General features: G+C 42.2%; 1 protein-coding gene across 1 annotated transcript; it reads left to right on the forward strand.

Annotated features, from left to right (window-relative positions):
• Positions 1-10,300: 10,300 nt before the first annotated feature.
• Positions 10,301-19,573, forward strand: clptm1l (CLPTM1 like). The gene is made up of 17 exons (XM_062529616.1): positions 10,301-10,895; positions 11,146-11,240; positions 11,838-12,027; positions 12,819-12,961; positions 13,089-13,167; positions 13,659-13,776; positions 14,086-14,180; positions 14,932-15,016; positions 15,326-15,429; positions 15,867-15,932; positions 17,164-17,214; positions 17,804-17,886; positions 17,971-18,005; positions 18,179-18,234; positions 18,329-18,373; positions 18,495-18,610; positions 18,744-19,573. The coding sequence occupies exons 1-17, from the start codon at positions 10,728-10,730 to the stop codon at positions 18,826-18,828; spliced, it is 1,614 nt and encodes a 537-aa protein (XP_062385600.1). The 5' UTR covers positions 10,301-10,727; the 3' UTR covers positions 18,829-19,573.
• The last annotated feature ends 1,543 nt before the right edge of the window (positions 19,574-21,116 follow it).

The following is a 21,116-nucleotide window of genomic DNA, read 5'->3' on the forward strand; positions in this document are numbered from 1 at the left end:
GCGGATGCTTCGTTTTTGAGCCTCCATTGCGTCACAGATAAGGCGTGGCCTTTAATCCACACAACATGGTTTATGGGTAAAATACCAGGGGCATGTTCAAAAGCGAAACGTTTCGGGCGGCTATCTTCGTTATACTAATACTACAATTTCCGGTTTTAACAACATTGGTAGCAACCGTATACAACAGTTTATGAATACATTTAGCTTAGAAAGCAATTCTCAGAGCGCTTCCGCGAACAATAATGTGTTCAACGCACTACTGTCTGCATGGAATCATATGCTTTGCAACATTTGAGCTCAGGCTAGGCCAGACTACTCGTGAGAATCCTTGGTCAGGTTAAGTTAATAATAATGATATAATAATGATAATAATAATAATAAATGCTGTCTAATACTTTCAATGTTGTCTACAGTATAAAACAAAAAAGATTATATATCTTGATTATCTTATCACAAATTTCATTCCTTCACAGAGAGATAGAGAAATATTTCTCTGCTTAACAGAAAACTGACATTAGAATTATTACCGGTATATAAATTAATATTTTCAGCAACTTTTTTATCTTAATTGTCCAACTCCACCTAGCCAGTAACTTGCATGTAATGAGCAAAGCAAGAACACATCATTTTCAACACATCATTTTATTCAATGATGGGAAAAAGTAAAAAAAAAAAAAAAAAGGTTATTGTTCAACTTTAGTTGTTTCTGGAAAGGTTTGTCTTGTGTCCCTCTGTGTCACTGGAGAATGCACCACATCTAAATGCCCTCCATATTTTCTGAAGAAAGCCCTTCAGTCCCTTCTTCTTGGTGGACTTGACTCTCTCTGACAAAAGAAGTAGATGCAGAGTTTAAATCACTTGATGCATGTGAAATGGAGTAAAATTATGTGCTATATGGATGCCTACAACTTACCAGATGGCAGTGCAGATTGATTCTGGTCGTTTGAGTCATTTGATGTTACAATCAATACAATGTCTTGAGTACACTGAGAACAACAATGAAATCAAGGCATGGTTAAATCATAACCAAAACCCTAACCATAACTACAAGGAAACCAAATAACTTTAAATCATTTTAAATACTTTTTTGAAAGGAATAGTACCTGATCATGTTTGTCAATGTCTTGAGCCTCATCCTCCATCTCCCTATCTGGAACTTCAAGGCACATTTCAGGTCTCGAGCTCTCAGAAAGAAACCCAGGTAGGGGCTGTGCCACAGGTGAGACATCTTGAAGCAGGAACCCAGGAGGAGGTTTCACTGTAGTTGATGCCTCAGGTAGAACAAACCCAGGAGGTGGTCGGGCTGCAGCTAAGGCATTTGGCAGGGCAAATCCAGGAGGCGGTCGGACTGCAGCTGAAGCATCACAAAGAGTAAATCCAGGTGGTGGCTTCACTGCCAGTGAGGCATTGGAAAAGGCAAAACCTGGAGGTGGCCATACTGAAGGCGCTGTGGTAGGTACAGCAATCCAAGGCGCTGGCTCTACCACAGGTGATGCAACAGGTAGAGAGAGCCCTGGAGGTTGCTTCACCACGGGGGAGATGTCAGGAAGCACAAACCCTGGAGGTGGCCTCACTGGACGTGAGGCGTCAGGCAGAGGTAACTCGGGAGATGGCTTCACTGTGGCTGAGGCGTTGGAAAGAGCAAACCCTTGAGGTGGACACGCAGCAGTTAATGCAACAGGTAGGTCAAACCCAGGGGGTGGCTTCACTGTAGGTGAGATATCAGCCAGCACAATCCCACAAGGTGGTCGCACTGCAGGTGATGTTTTAGGCAGAGGGAACCCTGGGGGTGGACTGACTGCACGTGAAGCGTCAGGGATAGAGAACCCTGGAGGTGGCTTCACTAAACGTGAAGGGTCAGGCAGAGCAAACCCAGCAGGTGGTGGCACTGCAGGTGTTGTCTTAGGCAGAATGAATCCTGGTGGTGGTCTGACTGCAGGTGAGGCGTCTAGCACAGCAAAACCAGGCGGTGGCTTCACTGCAGGTGATGCCTGAGGTACAGCAAAACCAGGTGGAGGCTTCACTGCAGGTGAGACATCAACCACTGCAAACCCAGGAGGCGGTCGCACTGCAGGTGTTGTTTCAGGCAGACTGAACCCGGGGGGTGGTCTACCTGCAGGGCATGCATCAGGAAGAGCAAAACCAGGCGGTGGCTTCACTGTAGGTGATGCTTGAGATACAGCAAAACCAGGCGGAGGCTTCACTGTAGGTGATGCTTGAGGTACAGCAAAACCAGGTGGAGGCTTCACTACAGGTGTTGCTTGAAGTAGAGTGAATCCAGGAGGTGGCTTCACTGTGGCTGAAGCGTCGAGCAGAGTAAAACCAGGTGGATACTTCACTACAGGTGATGCTTGAAGTAGAGTGAATCCAGGAGGGGACTTCACTGAGGTGTCAGGAACAATAAAACCTGGAGATGGCGTCCCTACAGGTGACAAATATGCATATGGTAGAGCAAAACCAGGAGGAAGCATCACTACAGGTGGTGCGTACGGTACAGCAAAACCAGGAGGCGGCTTCACTGTGGCTGATGTGCCAGGTAGAGTATAGCCAGGTGGAGGCTTCACTACAGGTGATGTGTTAGGTAGACAGAATCCAGGAGGAGGCTTCACTGTAGCTTCAGGTACAGCAAAACCTGGAGGTGTCTTCACTACAGCTGATGCGTTAGGCAGGGCCAACACTGGGGGTGAAGTACTTGAAGTAGGCGCCTCCTTATGCTCCTCACGGGGTTTTACATAATCCTGCAGAGTTCTTATAATTATGGAGCTGATCATATGGCCCTGATGTTTATCCATCACTAATGTATGTAACTGCTCCTGGACAGCAAACAAAGGGTAGGACACCATGTACTGATTATAGACCATGTCACCAAGCTCAACGATGAGATCTGATGAGAGTTCTTTGAGGTGACTGGCAAGAGAAAGTGTTTCCCGGGATTGGAAAAGTGTTACTTCGGTGAGGAAACGAATTTGGTCGGCCAGTAGAAGGCATAGTTTCAGGTCGTCCTTATCTGTCATAGTCACTGGAACAAGGACATGGACAAATCTGGCCACTACACCACATACAACATTTTCAATGTGAGGGCAAGGTGGCAGCAAAACTGGGGGTGTGTCCATTTTCCTATTACGGCATACCATCTCCAGTTGAAAAGATACCAGACGACCAATATCTCTGGACACCATCCTATTCTTAATGGATAATGCCTTCATGAGAGATGTCCTGTTGCAATACATTGTCAATAGGTCTTCACAGATAGAGCTCACCATACAAACTACCTCAGTCATGGTGAAATAACAGTTGACTTTTCCCTTCTTCTTGGTGACTTTCACACCAGAGAGGGACAGTCTGCCAATCACATGCTCTGCCAGTGGCCAGTTATACGCTTCGAATGTAAATGTTTTGTCCTTCTCTGAGTGTATCTGCATCAACACCAGTGTCAAGACTGAAGTCACTGTCCCCGCGTGAATCACCAGCTTCTGAGCATCAGTGCGTGAACTCTTCTGGTCACTAGCGATCAGGAACAGTCGCAAGAAGGATGGTGGTGCTGAAGGCCTTTGAGAAGACCTCTGAAAAAGCCACGCAACTTTCAGTGACACAAGTTCAATGATGGATGCCATTACAGTCTCATTGCCGGAGCTCAAAAACTTCTTCAGATCGTCAGCAGTGTACATGGCCTTCACAAGCTTCTGATAAATGGAGTGGGTCATCCTAGTAGCAGTTAGATGGGAGTACTGCGCTTGTAGGCTTGAGATGGGTAAAAATGCTGACACGTTCACGTGCACTGCACGGACGATATTCATAGCCAGTTCCGTAAGTTGCACAGAGGACCCATTGTAAGGAGTGCCGCAGGGGGCTGTCTTCATGACGAAGAAGAGCCGGGTGACAACATCTGCGACTACCTCCAACCTGGTGTGCAGACGGGAGCACCGGTAGTATTCCAGCTCCAGTTCAAGGTCACTCAGGATCCTTTTGAGAATTGGCGACTTGAGGTCATCTGAGGTCTTGTGATCAACAACTGCACTCTCAGGTGACTCTCTGTTAGCAAAAAAAGATTGTGTAAAGTACTTTTTCCAACACAAAATGGCATTCAGTTAATAATGATAAAGTAACATTATTAATTGATAATATCACAATATAATAATACAATGTGGAGTGAGTCAACAGACTAATTGGGAGAGGACTACAGTGTGGGGGAGGTGCCTACAGTACTTCTCTTCCAGAGGAGCTGAACTCGCTGAGAGCCACACTAATTCAAAATGATTACATTGTTTCTACTACTGTATGTACACTTATATTTCCTCTATCCTTTATATCTAAAATGACCATTTACTTAAAAACTATTTTAAAATATTCCTTTTGAACTTACTATGTAAACTTCTGTTGGCTCTGAGACTAAGAATTTCCTAACTTGAACTTGAAACTGATACTAAATACACTCAAGGGGGTGTATTTATTAGTCAATAGGCTAGCCGCTAGCTAATCACTGAATGTGACTCACAGAGGAGAAGGAGCTGAAGGGATATGGCGCTCACAGTCCTGCAGTTCATCACTCTCACGAGAGACACTCGACAGATGCCTGACTACCAGCTCTCGCCTGACCTCCTGTTTGATGTCCTGCATCCTGAGATGAACATTCACCTGCCAGGTCTAAAATGATAGATAGATAGATAGATAGATAGATAGATAGATAGATACTTTATTGACCCCCAAGGGGAAATTCAATGGCACGATGACAATAAAATAAATTTAGCTCAAAAGGGACTACAGAGCCCGGGTGTGTATTTTAATTCAGGAGTAGCCTTACAGACACCGGTTCAGTTGTTTTTAACATGGAAAAGCAGCTGCACAGCCCCTGTAATGGATTAGCTGACTAGTAGGAAATGCATCCCTGATCATTGTAGTTATTTGTAAAGGCCTGTTATTGTATTTGTATTTAAACATTTATGTATCTTGCACCATTTCACCAAGTCAAATTCCTTATTCATTCTTTTTCTTGTTGAAGGGGGGGGGGGGGGGGGGGTATTCTGATTCTGATTCTCTAACTTACCAGCCAGGTTTTGTCATCACAGGACTCATTTACTTCAGGGAACCTAAACAATAGTCAGAGAGATGTATCATATTCTTTACTTATCCTTAAAAATAATATTGTTTCTTCACAGTTTAGCACACGAGACCTCTAGGATTACTTACAATTCCTTGAACATCTTCCTCTCATGGCGGAAAAACCACTCAGTGACATCCTCCACTGTGAAGTAGGAGTTCACTGACCCGTGCTCCTGCAGTTTCAAGAATAGTCTCAAGAGTACTTTCTTTGAGACAAAAGTAAAATATGGGTAAGAGATAGCCAATGTAATGTGATCATGTATTTTTCCTTTAATAGAGGAACCTTACCCTTTCGTTGTATGCCACCCTGTCCAAACAGAAGTCAGTCTTCTTTTTGTAGCACATACAGTAGGGCAGACACTGGCATAACAGGGAAAAGCTAATCAGACGATTTTAGCTTTTACTTTAAACGCTGTGGTTCCATAACTCAGCTGTGATCCAGCCCAAATTTGCAAACAGCATCACTGATAAGGCATACAACAAAATCCGTAATAGACTACACTGTAGTTTTGGAGAATAAAACTACACCTAACTTGGTGAGATAGCCAAGGTTTTGAAGCTAACGCTAGGCCACATTTTACGTTTAATTATAATGTAAACAGACCCCGGAATTAACAGATAGTGTATCAAACTATCACATTATTTTTTAATTACCTCTGGTCTATCCTGCATGTCGCGTGCCGTTTTCTTGTCCGGACAAAGTATTAAGAAAAGTCCTGAAAAGTCGCTTAGAGAAAATATCTGTATGGCCGCCCTTCAAAATTGTTTTGCAACAATCTTGAATATTCCAAACATCAAACATTCCATCACCTTAGAAACAAAGAGAACATTATGACCAAAGATTCTAGAACAGAGCTCTGTTCTAGAATCTTTGATTATGACACTGACACGGCGCATCTTTTCAGTCCATTTCAAGTTCATGTATCCTACAGCTCAACTTTATAAAAAGTAATTTAATAAATAATAATATTAAATTACTTTTACTAATAATCATATATGGCTAATCCAAGACTGTTATTTGGCAGTATTTTAAAACTACAACACCTATAAAGTATTTTGAAACAAAATACCCCTGCCTGCTTACTGAGATCCTCCTCAGCAGGCCTACTGTCCCTAATGTGAACCTCAGCACACCTCAGAGCTTTCAGCTACATCAGCTACAGTCACTGATCTATAAAGAATAACTTATTATTTATAGATCAGTGGCTACAGTAGGGGCGAGTTACGGTGGCCCTGAAGTGCACAACACAACGGCAAATCACACAACACAAATAAGACAACACAACACAAAAAGAAAAAACACGGCCAGGCTACTATGGGTTCTTACGGACATGTGAAGACCCAGCATATGCTATTTGGTACATTAGCCTACGTGTCCCAGTTCTTTTGTCCAATCAGCGACGATTCATGTGGCCCGAGCCGAGGGTACCTACCTCTTCCGTTGTGTTGTCTCTTTTTGTGTTGTGTTGTCTCATTTTGTGTTGTGTTGTGTGATTTGCCGTTGTGTTGAGCACTTCAAGGCCGTGTTTTCTCTTTTTGTGTTGTGTTGTCTGTCATATTTGTGTTGTGTTGTGTGATTTGCCGTTGTGTTTTGCACTTCAGGGCCACCATAGAGTGGGGACAGTTGCAACGTGTGGCAGTTGCAACACTGCAGATTTTTCCAATCAGAAACAAGCTAGAGTGATGACACTCATTTTGCACATGCTCAGTTGGACCCTCCTTCTTTCTGCAAGATTGCTGCCAGTTTAAATTTGATCTTCTCTTCTGGGAGAACCAAAAAGCAAGGTAAAAAGGTCATTTTTTTATGATCAGAATTTTTCTCATAGTGTCTAAACTGTTTGCAGAAAGTATTGTAAAGTTGTATCATTTAAATCTGCAGTTTCTTAGCTTTTAATAGGCATAGCACCATGTGTCAAAGCTAATGCGCTAAGCTTGTATGGCTAGTTTTAAAAATGGCTGTCCCTGTGGGGACGGCAACTGTCCCCACAGGTCCATTTATGTATGCCACAACTGTGAATCAGACAAAATAAATCAGACAAAATAAATGATAATCGAGAGTGATTTTTGTCATTTTATGTATTTTTAATATATTGCAACTGTCCCTCAAGACCGTCACCTTGTGTGGGGACAGTTGCAACATTTCAATCTCTCAATTAAAATGTGATTTATTTCAATATTATAATATTTACACATGTTGCATAATTATGCATGGATAGGTGACAGATGTGGGCTAAATATACAAATGTTGTCCTCCTATTGAAAACGGTCGCTGAGATACACAAGGAAAGGTAAAAAGTGGAGCAACTGTCGCCACTCTCCCCTAAATTAGAGTGCTGGGAAGGATGACTGGGCACAGCTTCCTACATAGCGGCCCCTGTGTGGTTGGTTTAAGTCCAGCCATCATACATGCTCTCTTGGACGGGGACTGCATGGGGAGCCTGAATTGGCTACCATCACAAAGGAGGACTGTGCTGACCTGCACATGAGGGTCATATATAGTAGAGAAGGTCTGTATAGTTACCTGGGTCAGTTCAATGTTTGCATTTGGTTTTTTTCCCCCAAAAGCTTTAATGGAACACCATGCATTCTGTTTTCTAGCTTGAAAAGGAGAATCTGACCGAAGAGGAGAGGGAGACAATCTCCAATCTGACCCTGTCTTGTGACCTTCCCCTGACTGGAGTGAACCAGCAATGGCTCCACGACAAATTACTGATCTATGCTGTACGTTTCTAATACTTCTCTGAGAACCACCTACTGTAGCACAACTTATTTGTATATACAATGTTGTCAGAGAGTTTTGATTTGTGTTGGATCCTTTATTTAAGTCATCTGCAGGACCATGCGCCAGATTCGGCAGCTCCAGAGGGGACTACAGGATGTGAAGGTGTAGCCCCTCCTGACGTCTCGTCCTGATGTGGCCGCCCTGATGTTCCCCCGCTAACAGGATGTGCAGTACACTACACCACAGGTAAGTTACTTTGTGTCCATCTCACATTTGTACATTTTTGCATTTTGCATTTTGTCGAATTTGTTTACTAAAATCAAATGCATCACTCATCTTCTAAACCTGGTAGATACTCCTTGACAAAATAAATTGGCCGTCACAGAATGGAAACAGTGAGGGGGATGATTCCTGTGGACGTTTATTAACACAGGTATAGATCAACTTTTTCTTATACAAAGTGACAAATTATACAAATGTATTAATCCTATTTTATTGTTTTCCTAATCTGTTAGCATCTTCCAAATCACTCATTCAGCTTCTGAAGTTTTGGGTGGGGTGGGAGACCATCACCAGTGATGTGAATGTTGAGCTTTCGGAGTCCAGATTCATCACATCAGCTACCTGCTTTGAAACGCTAAGACTCCCATCTCACTACATTAACCACACTACCTTTGAAGCCGACCTTGCTGCTGCCATAAGCAACACCAGCACAGGACGTCTTTAATAATCCAATAGAAAAACCTAAGCAATTCAAAATATGTTAACTCTAATAATAACAGTGACAACAGTGGGTTTTTTTTCAAGAATTTAAACTATTTATATAAAAATAAAGGTTTCTGTTTAAATCAGTTGTCTCTCCAACATTGTTTGTCAGTTCTCTATTATCCTTGATAGGAAGTTCATGTACAGCTCAACTTTATAAAAAGTAATTTAATAAATAATATTAAATTACTTTTACTAACTACTAATAATCATATATGTCTAATCCAAGAGTGTTATTTGGCAGTATTTGAAAACTATAACAACACCTCTAAAGTATTTTGATACAAAATACCCCTGCCTGCTTACTGAGATCCTCCTCAGCAAGCCTATCCTAATGTGAACCTCAGCACACCTCAGAGCTTTCAGCTACATCAGCTACAGTAAATTACTGTGCGTTCACACCGCCGGCGACTTGAGCTTCCAAAGATTCCGGAAGTCATTCACGGAGATGCACATTTCTAGTTTATGCTCGTTAGTTTACGGTGTTTTACAGTCGCACCCTATGTTGCAGGACTGCATCTGGCGTGACTCACATTTTTAATAGACAGGGCGGAACACACATCTCATGAGTCAGAACAGAGCCTATAGTTTAATTTCATGTGTAATACTGGAAAGGATTCAAAGTAACAATGTAGTTACAGTTAAAACAGTCATGACTCAGGCCCCAGCCGTGGCGCAACTGGCTGGGGCACCTGCACTGCACACCGGCGACCCGGGTTCGATTCCCGCCCCGAGGTCCTTTCCGGATCCCACCCCGACTTTCTCACCCATTCGCTTCCTGTCTCTCTCTACTGTCCTGTCCAAATTAAAGGCACAAAAGCCCAAAAAATATACTTAAAAAAAAACAAAAAAGTCATGACTCACATGGTTTACAGCTGTCACACTAGGTTTATAGACTCATAAATAAGTAACACAAATGAAGGCACAGTGGTGTCATGGGGGCGATGGCGATTACGCCGCTCCATTAGGCATCTCTTGTCTTCTGTTATTTAGTAAATGTGTTTGTCATGGCTTGCATGGATGCATACCTGTGACATGTTGTTGCGGGTATGCATCCAGCATCTTTTGTCTTGTGTGTCAGTCTTATGTAGAGTGCTTTGGGTTTCACTCTGTGCATGCACAAATGTGCTTTAAAATAAACATGACTTGACTTGATTTGATTTGATTTAATGAAGGCTCAGTGATACTTGCAGAGGCATGTTGGCTTGATAATAATACCTTGATAATAATAACTTCAGCTCTAAGTAAATTAAAGATTAGACAAGTAGGATTACCTCTCTAAAAGCACATGCCAGTGACAAAATACCGTGTCATTTAGCTTTTTCAGAAACAGGAACAGTGATAGGCTAGTGAGGCCATGAGGCAGTCCATTTGTTATCAAATAGTAGTGCAGAAATAACAGGCACCCAACTGTGCTGATCCAAGGGTCAACTTTTAAAGTCGGTGTTATCATAGCCTGAACACCACAACGTTACTTTTAAACTTTGATAAAGTTAAGACTCAGAACTGAGATAGTTGTATGCTATCATTGCCTGCAGAGGCACGTTTGACAAATATTTAATTAAGTCAAAACACAGCTGATGAAATGACTCAACATCTCTGGTAGACGTAGACGATGAGAGACATAAATCCACCCGGCGACGTGCATATTGAACACTCCCCTTGAGTAGGCGCAAAAATTGTACGCATGCTCTTTGAGCGTGCACGCCTACACCAGGAAACGAATGGAGGAAGTGATTTTTTTTTCACGCCGATAACACTATTTTCAATCGAAATTGACTTCAGTCTATCGGTGCATGTCATACAATAGGCTCAACGTCTCTGTACATAGGAGTTTCCTGTCATTGCTAGTTAATATTGCTTTACTGTTCGTTTATTATGGCGTAGAGCAATAGTAGACAATTTAGCTGGATAGCAGGTCAGCAAGCATTCGTTGGGACCATGCAATTGCAATAACGCCAAGATAGGCTACTGGAGTAATGTACTCACCGGCATTTCAGATAGCTGACCTGTTTGTAATCTTTCGTCTTAGCCATATACATGGTTTACTATTTACGACATAGTTTGCAGTCAAACGTTTGCTGTTTCAGTATTTTATTCGTTCGTGCACAGACTAAGACCACGGAAGAACGATAGGAAAATGTTTCACAAAACCTCATTTACAACCCTAATTATAGGTGTATTCGTTGTGTACGTCCTGCATACTTGCTGGGTGATGTATGGCATTGTATACACTAAGCCATGTGAGGATCCTACTACAAGTGAAAACTGCATCAGCCCTTATTTAACATCAAAGCCGCGTCTGCAGGTAAGCACGCTCCTCTCTAATACAGTTCGTCAATTCAGACTAATCAAAACATGCTTTTAGGCCTGCGTTTCCCTTATGCATGCCCGTAGCCATCATAATCACACATGATATACATTTACTTGAACACAAGACAAGGGTGATCATTTTGTTGGCTAGTCATGCTAATCTACAGGAAACGCGAGATATTAATTGACACGTCATGTTAGTGATTTGACGGGAGACCATTTTTTGACATTTCCCATGCTTGCAGCTGAGCGTGTACACGTCTGTACGGCACAACGCGGAAGGCGGACACACACTCATTCTGAGAGAGGAAGACTTCGACTTGCATTCCAAATTTGAGAGGTATGGGTGCAGATGTAGTCGCAGTTTGGCTACGTTCTTGCAGTTGTCAGAAGGACTAAGCATTATTCAAACCACCAGTGCATTTATTCATTGACTGGGAGATTGCCTCATCAGTCACTTGGTGGGTTTACATGTAAACCTACCCACTGACTAAGCAAATCTGCTCAGTCAGTACATTTGTGCAGCCAGTGCTGAGAGACTGAGAACAAGCTGCTATATGTGCATCTTAAATGAGAACCATACCTACAGCACATGACATGTTTTCTTTTGTTATTTACTATGTTATACACTGCACAGCCATTTAAGTCAGAACTAAGACTTGATGATTAGGGCCCTGTGTGTGCAATGGACTAGAGTCCTCTTCTCTGTCATTATGAGCTTAGTATGTGGTGGTGGAGGAGGAATGAATGGATTAAGTAGGCTCACCAGGGAAGTTGGTTTCAAACCTTTCCAAACGATCTGGATCTTAGTGTAATTTGAAGAGAACTAAGCACTATATGTACTTTGTACAATTTTGTGTGACAAAAGAACATGAACTTGAACTTGGGTCTGAATAGGTAGCTCTGACTTTACTGAAACACATATATCTCTCTGTAGGCAGGTAAACATTACCTTACCTAAGAAGACTCGGAAAAATGGAACCCTCTATGCCATGGTGTTTGTACACCAAGCAGGAGTGTCTCCCTGGCAGGACCAACGACAAGTTCACCAGGTGACCCAGCTGACCACTTACATGTTGCCGAAACCCCCAGAGGTCAGCCTGATAGCAGGCCAAGAGGAACAAAACGTGAGTATTCACCAGCATAATACAGCATGCATCAAGTAGGGCTAGCTGTTGCATTATAATTTGTGGAACCAAGATACAAGACCTGGAGGTTTTTTATCACAGTTTTGGTCTTCATTTCAGAACGTTTATACTTAAGACTGCATGTATAGTGTGTAAGCGTAAGGCGTATGTCACTGTAGCAGCAGTAAAGTGTGGGAGTGGGAGGTGGGAATGGAAACATGACCGATAGGGTGCCACAAGCAGGAGAAAATGTGTCTTTTTTCCCTTTCTTTTTTTGACAAAGAAAATCATAATTTGAAAACAAGACAGCCACACATAGGTGTCATAGACAGGCCTGCATATAAATGAAAGCGCCATCAGATCCAGGGGACAGAGATGGGGAAATGTAACATGGACATTTTAATGTTAGAATTTTGCTGGGTGATGGGGTCAGGTGGAGCTTGAAAATGCCCCACCTTCAAAGTGGGCAGTGACAGAAAAGGTTTGAGAACCACTGTGTTAGTGGGTGGTACAATGTAGCCTAGATGTGATGGAGAAACAATTGTTTTACTTACTGTGTGCTTCAGAAATGGGGAACTTTTTTTCATATTGCGGGTCAAAGCTCTTGTTTACACAAATTCACTCTGACACAGTCCAATTCCAAAAATGTCACATCGTCCCCAGGCAGGAACTCTCCTCACAAAAGGGTCAAAGTTGTGCCTGGCCAGTGGCCACGTGAGACCCCACACATTTAAGTTTTGGTGTAGTCAGCTCAAATGTAAAAATAAAGGCCAGACATTCTCCTCCCCAAGGCTAAGGAGCAGCAGAAGCCAGACACGGGGGCTGATCGCCCAGTGTCCCACTGGCGCACGCGGCTAACGCTCAACATCGTGTCCGAGGAGTTTGTGTTTGACCGCAACGCGTTGCCGGCCGACGTGCATCGCTTCCTGAGAGTGTGAGTGATCAAAAAACACTTCATACACGTCATATATATATACCGCCATATAGTACCATACCATTAACCATCACCTATTTTGCCTTACCTTTACCTTCACCTTGTTTATATATTTTTCCTTTTCTAGGTATCAGAGTGGGAAGAAGATGGTGTATTTGCCACTGCTGTTTGTGGATGAGCTGAGTAACAGAGTGAAAGACTTAATGGTAGGTATATCTTAAAGCAACACTAAAGCACTTTTTCTCTGTTGCACACACGCTATATTTGTTTATCCACCAAACAGACAGGGTAGAGCATGTTGCATGATTTTATGACGGTATGATGTGTTGCGACATCGAAGCAAGTCAAATTTGTGGCTTCTTAGGTCTCATTTCATCAAACTACGGATACACTACCCCACCTCGTAAAGTTACATAGTGCGGTTATAGCCGATAGAGGGCCGCAAAGTCAATGCAGAAGTGCCGTTCACCCTGTTACGAGTTGGTGAACCGCTTAAATGATTTTGGAAACATTATGTTAAGGTACGAAAAACTCTTAAGTGTTGCTTTAACCTGTGAAGACTGGAAGGTGTCTCCACACTGATCGTTTTGCTTGCTCTGTCCAGCTCATCACAGTAGAGTACTGTAGTTAGGGCTTAACCATAAGGAAGCAGTTGGCATCATTTGCATGTGAGTGTGACGTGTAATGTATTCCCCAGGAGATCAACAGCACCACAACAGAGGTTCCCCTCACAATCTCCTATGACACCATCTCCCTGGGTCGGCTTCGCTTCTGGATTCATATGCAGGATGCAGTCTATTCTCTACAACATTTTGGTAAGGATGACGTTGTGACTGGCATGTCTGCCTGAAAGTTTGATTTTGCTTTTGGTGGTGAAGGTTTCTTTGTTGTGGGACACTTCAGGCCAAGAGTACAGAGCATGAACCAAGCTCATTGTTGTTTTGTCACTTGTTAAATTGATTTTATTTGTTGATGGGTTATGAATGCTAAGCTAATTATGTTAATGAATTGAAAATGATAAAGCAAGGACAAATTGAGTTTAAAACACAAGAGGGATTAAGCTGTTTCTAAGCGTCTTGTCTTGTCTTGTCCTCTCCTCTCTTTTTGTGCCATTACTTTTGCAGGGTTCACAGAAAAGGACACGGATGAAATTAAAGCCATCTTTGTAGACACCAATCTGTACTTCCTTGGCCTTACCTTCTTTGTGGCCACTTTCCATGTAAGTATGTCAATGTCTTACATGCTAGTTTCTCCATGATGTCATCATAGCTAGTTCAGCTCCAGACTCAGAAGATGAAAGTGCTATTTTTCTCTAGATATACCCTCAGACATTAGCCTGGGTGTTCCCATGCTGCCTTGCTTGCAATTTCATTCACGCTGCTAAGGCAGTCTGGAAACTACCGCCCTAATTTTTGCCTGAGATAGGGGACCAATCACAGAACAGAGGGGAAAGCAAGACGATGATGAGCTATGCACAGACGCATTTGATAGACGTCCGTGGCGCCCAATAAACGGATATGGGCATTTTTTCAAATTACGAGAAAATTAATGTTTGGTTGCCAGACCACGTCTCATTTGAGAAGTGGTAGGCACTAGCCAGGCTACTCAGACATACAGTACAGTATGACCAGACAATATTACTTCCTGGTTTAAAAATCCAGATGTTTGGTGTACGTGATTAGAGAAGCTGTGTATTTTTTGAAGCTTGAGGCCACTAAACAGGCCACTATTTTTTAAAACAATTCTTTTTATGTTACTGTTGAGTATTTTACTTTGAGAGCAAAGATTAACTGGAGTCAAATTCCTTGTTTGTTTACGCAAACCTGGCCAATAAAGCTGATTCTGATTCTAACAGTGTACATGTTTGCCTCAAACCACCATAATATGTCAATGACTACATAATGCTGACTGCATCAGTGATGTGCATTTGTTGACAGAAGAGCTCAGATGTTGTTTATTTTCTCCTCCAGCTCCTGTTTGATTTTCTTGCCTTCAAAAATGACATCAGCTTCTGGAAGCAAAAGAAAAGCATGGTGGGAATGTCCAGCAAAGCAGGTGATTGGTCACATGATGTATTAAGTGTGAATTAGATGTAATGTCTGTCGAGGAATGTGTGGTTCTGTCACACAGATAGTAACATGACCAGGTGGAGTAATTCATCTCACTGCAGGAGACCCATTTCAGCACAGCAGGTCCACTCTGAAAGCGTTTAGATTTAGAAATAAAAATCCTTTGATCCTGTCAGTGCCTGTAAAGCATTGAACACCGATTCAGTCCGAAACTCGTGAAGAATTCATATTTGATGATGTTTGTTTTGGCGAGTTTGCTATAAAGTGTCCTTGTGGCTTTGTGTGTTGTTTGCAGTGCTATGGAGGTGTTTCAGCACCATTGTGATCTTCCTCTACCTGCTGGATGAGCAGACCAGTCTGCTTGTGCTCATTCCTGCTGGCGTAGGGTCCATCATCGAGGTACACACACACACACACACACACACACACCTTCTCCCCAAACCACCTCAGCTTTCCACTCAAAACTTTCCTCTCTCTTTAATAGCCACTGTGCCATCAGAGCTCCTTAGAGTTCTAATGCTAATAGGGTCTTAATTGAATTTACTCGTTAATCTCTCTCTCTCTGTCTGTCTCTCTCACCTTAATGGAAGCCTTTAATTGTTTAAGATAATTTATTCATCTAATGTAATCGAATGTAACACTGTAGCTGTTGTTTCTTTTTAATCTAATCAAACGCCATTTTGGAGCTTTAGTTGTAGTTATCATGTAATGTATGCCTTTAATAATAATATTATTTAATATTCTGGTTCGGTAACATCACAGTTTTATGTTTGCATTGACTTTGAAGGGACTTTTTTCCTCCTCTGTACTAATACTTATTCTGAAATTGGGGACAGGTGTGGAAAGTGAAGAAGGCTTTTAAGATCCAGATCGTGTGGAAAGGTTTGAGACCAACTTTCCTGGTGAGCACAAACTTTTTTTTGGCTTGCTCCGTTCACTCCTCCTCCTCCACCACATACTATACTCATGATGACGGAGAACAAAGCTGTTATCCGCTGCACGCACAGCCTCAGGGCCCTACTTTAGCAATTAGAAACGCATGGTCTGCTTTGATTGCATTGTTTGTTTCACATTGTTTGTGTAAATCCACTTTTGTTAGTTTGACAGCGGAAACAAATGTATCAGACGCCAGGCACACGGTTCAAAAGGGTTGCACTGTATGGGTGGGTTGCACCAAACTGGTTTAACTTTTAAACTGGTTTAAATCATGGTTTACTGGCTAATCATGTTGCACCAACCTTAAACCTAGTTTAAATTCAGTTTAAATTAAACTCAGGTTAAATTTAAACTCCAGGTAATCCCAGTTTAATTCCCAATTTAAACCTAGATTAAATGCAAGTCTGTTGCACCAGTAATTTTAAACTCAGGATGAACTTGGATTAGCAGTTTAATTTAAACCACCCCTGGAGGAGGTTTAAATCAGACCATTGCAGTGCAATTGACCACTTGGTTGGATATATTTGTTGGATGGAGCTAGCAAAAAGAGTTCCACACCGAAATATCCGAGATAGGCTTGATTGTTTCTTAATTAATCATGGCTGTGTTTTGGGCATAACATCCATCGGCCAATGAAAGTGCCTTCTCTCATTCCCTTTAAAAGAGGATTGTTTTAACCATGGGCAATGCTTTTACAATGACTTGAATGAATCTCTGCAGAAGGAATTTGCTTGCATGCGTGACCATCTACAGTATGCAGAAGCAGAGTTCCACCAAAGCCTGCTTTGCTGAAACATCTTTGTGTATAAGACATACGAGTATACAGGGGTTCTGCACTTGCCTGGACATGCTGAGCTTGTATCAGCAACAACATAACAAAGTCTTGCATTTAGTTATTTACTTTGACGTGACTTACAAGTGGGTTCAATCAAAGCCGGACGGGAAGATGATAACTGCGATAATCAGAAACTAGCAAAGACACGTTACGTCCTGCCCACCATGTCCTGCCAGGTTAAGATAGTGCCCACAATATTGCATTACAGAAAATAGGTTACTGTCTGTTGGTAGGGGATATGATGTGACCTGTTAAATGGAGTGATCTGGGGATTAAACCTGTGTGCTTCATTTTGGGATGTGGCTGAGTGGTGATAGTGAGATTTCTAATGGCCTGCTGTGTTAACTGCAACTTATTCACAGTTTGGGAAATCAGATGAGTCGGAGAGAAGGACCGAGGAGTATGACACACTGGTGAGTCAAAGCATTCACTCCAACGCATCAAGTTCAGTTCAGTTCAGATCACTGTTTTAGTCCCTGAGGGGCAATTCGGTTTACAGCCAACCCATCCATTAAGGGTTAAAGGTAAAAAAAGTGCATTAGCGTACAATGTGCTGTATACAATGTTGAAATAATAAATAGACAAATAAGTAAGTACTGCAGCAGTCATACATTACCCTGTATACATATGCTTCTCTCTCTCTCATAACATTCACACATTTACATATGACCCATCATTGCACACACACACACACACACACACACACACACACACACACACTAATGTCACATTGATGACAGCCTCTTAGCTTCCCAAACAGGTTTTCACATTTGCATTTATTTGTTGTGAAGACACTCAGTCAAATCGCTTCACAGCAGGAGAATGGTACAAATTCCTCAGTATTGCTGCTCTCATGCTGTTCAAGCCGTGACGTCAGCATTGCTAAGTGACTTGTTCCTCTAGTTCACCTACTGTGTTGATATGAACAGGTGTCTAGTGTGTTGTTAGCCCGAAAAACGAGACGCGCCTCTCGGCTAAGCTTTGCATTATGTGTCTCTACAGGCAATGAAGTACCTGTCCTACCTGCTGTATCCTCTGTGCATTGGCGGAGCCGGGTACGCTCTTGTTTATGTGAAGTACAAAAGGTAAGATGCGGATTCATTGAGCTCTACATTCACTGTTTCAGTTGCCATCACCGTCTAATGCACCATGGTTTGTCATTTCAACAGCTGGTACTCTTGGCTCATCAACAGCTTTGTGAACGGTACGTGTTTGATGTGGCCTGCCATGAGATACTGTTTTAGAACATTTTAGTTATTTATTAAAAATGTATTATTTAATCAATATTTATTTTATTAATTATTAATAATTTCAAATTCTGGAATTGGGCAACACTGTTTTGTGAAACACTTACCATGGGCCTTGATGTTCCAACAGGGGTGTATGCCTTTGGGTTCCTCTTCATGCTACCTCAGCTCTTTGTGAATTACAAGGTCAGTTGGTGGTCGCTCAACTTACTGTACTTACCTGTGAAGAGTTGTTGACTGCGACCTCTGCTTATTGTTTTTGTGTCTACATTTTCCTTAGTTTAAATCAGTCGCTCATCTTCCATGGAAGGCCTTCATGTATAAGGTAGGAAGACACAGAGGCACGGAACACGCTCGTTTGATACGCATTTGTAGTCAAGGTCTCATCCTTTTGTTGTCTTCAAAGCTGTGCATGTCTGAGGCTTCTATTTACTCTCCCCCCTCAGGCTTTCAATACCTTCATTGATGACGTCTTTGCCTTCATAATCACCATGCCAACATCCCATCGTCTGGCTTGCTTCAGAGATGACGTGGTGTTCCTCGTCTACCTGTATCAGAGATGGTGAGTTCCCAGGGTCATAACATATAGCACATCAAAGAGCAATTGTGTTAGTGTCTGTCCTCAATGAGCTGCGCGGTGCGCGACACCTTCAAAGGGATGTTTGACACGACGGCCCCTCTCTTTGTCATTGCAGGCTTTATCCCGTGGACAAAAGCCGCATGAATGAGTACGGCGTGTCTTTCGATGAGAAGCCGAAGGGCAAGAGCCATAAGGATTAATAAAGGAAGCCGTCAGAACCTCAGGATGCGTCAGCTGCGGCCCCACCTCATCCAGGGCTGACGGTTGAACCGTTTGGGCCTCCCTCTCCCCCCACCTTGCTCACAGAGGTGGGCCATCACCCCATAGCATCCGGGAAGGGTTAATTGAGCGGACTTGGCCTTCTGTAAGGCATCTCAGAACCGCATCGCTATCGAGACGCCTAGCAGCAGGTTCTGGCGTGAAGACATGTTGCCGATTGAGCCGGGCCATAGCTACAACCTGCCTGCAATTCCATACCACAACCAGCAGGGGGCCACTGCAGACCTGACAACTTGATGTGCATACACTTACTGGAACAAGCATCTGGCTGGCTGAAAAGAATTGGGGTGGGGGAAAATACATATGAATGTATGTACTTTTGTATGTGTGCGTGCGTATGTGATTGTATGATTGTTCATTTTTTGTTGTTATGAAATCTGTTTCTGGATTTAAAATAATAATTATAATCTTGATAGTATTTGTAAATGAAGGTCACGCCATTCTGGTGCCAAACTGATTGAAAGACTGCTTATGGTGACTGGCGGCCGAAAGCATCTTCAAGCTGATGAACAAAATGTGCTCTTTTCGGACGCTGACTTGTTGTTGATTGCTGACTATTTTAACTGCACAAAGGGAGCGGATTAACCCTGCCATGCATGGAGTCTACATGTGTGGATATGTGATATTTAAGGGTGTTTTGGTTCAATAAAATATTGCTTTCCTTTATATGTTGACAGTATCATGAGACTCTGATTGAATCTCTGTCATGGCTAAATGTCACACAGACATCTGTGTGTCGCTTTAGAATTCGTATATTGGGAAAGGATGCATTCAGTGGTATATTGGAGTCGTATGCCAATCACGTGTACATATGCAGGCATGTAGGCAAACAAGGGGCTCATTCTGATTGACATACCTGTATGCAGTAGAACAGAAAACATCTCCCAATATTAAAGTGATATGCTCGGTTTTGGTTTGTTTAATTAAATGTGGCTTTAATTAAACACAAAAAAGCATCAGGAGCAGTCACATGTAATTATCTAGATCTGTCTGTTAAAAATAATTTGTATTGTACTAGCAAAGATAAATAGTGTTAATAGTGTTATTGTTTTCAGGACAAACTGTATAGTACATCCATACATATGCACAAACAAATTTGCATTTGAAATGCAGAAATGTGCAAAAATATGGAATGTGCTTCTTGCTTTGACAATCTTATATAGACCTATATACTGTAATTGTATTCTGATACAGTTTCACTCAGTCACTTTCTCAAAGCTTAATTAATGTTTGGACAACAGTAAGTGCAATCTCAAAACATATTTGTTCAAACTGCCACTCACATCGGATTGCCAGTAAACCCGCATATTTAACATACTCAGAATGCTTAGTGATATCTCAAAAGCAAATAGTATGTCAATCAACATGTCTGTGCCATCAGAATGACAAGTTCCTATGTCATTGTTATGACTGAAATAGTCAAAATACTTAGCTATGTAATCAACATAACAGTGCTCTGCAAGCATTTTGTTAATTGAATGCAAAAAGCTGCAGTTTGCCCTTTTGGCAAATATCAATTTCAACAGTGAAAAGCTGCATATACTTTATGTGGGAAATGGTAAGGGATCAGGCAGGGTTCATATTACAGTGCCGTTTGTACTGTGGTATGTTGGCAGATCATGTAATTCATTGTAATACAGGAGAAAATACCACATTTCTCATAGTTTATCTCCACAAACTGTGATATAAAAGGCAAGTGCCATTTTGACTGACATGACATTAGCAATCAAGTCATCTGAAACAGCAGACAATTGCACACAAACATGGATGTGCAAAAGTATTTGCTGTTTCTGCAGCTTTTACGATGAGATGATGTGGAGGTTGAACTATAGACTTCAGAATGTAAATTCTAATCTGAGAAAAGCACCCCGGAGACTTAGAAACACTGTAAAAATGACATCTAGTTACCATGAGCTAGTCCCTATGGCCACAGGACACATACAGTAGCATACCTAGTGGGCTTTGTGCATTGAGGCCCTATATTCTTTTATGAATAAAGCAAACCCCAGGCACAGTGTACCACAACATCCATAGCAATGTACCAAAAGTGATTGGCCCCAAGCAGTGCTCAGATACTACAGTAGGCTTATTGGAATATAGCCTAGCATACAGTACATAACCTGCTAGAGACAAAAACAAAGCAAGGGCACTAACTGGCCTGCAGATGTCACCAACACTCCACCGTGGACAGAGGAATGGCCGGCGATAT

Source organism: Sardina pilchardus, chromosome 24 (assembly GCF_963854185.1).
Source record: "Sardina pilchardus chromosome 24, fSarPil1.1, whole genome shotgun sequence".
Lineage (NCBI taxonomy): Eukaryota > Metazoa > Chordata > Actinopteri > Clupeiformes > Clupeidae > Sardina > Sardina pilchardus.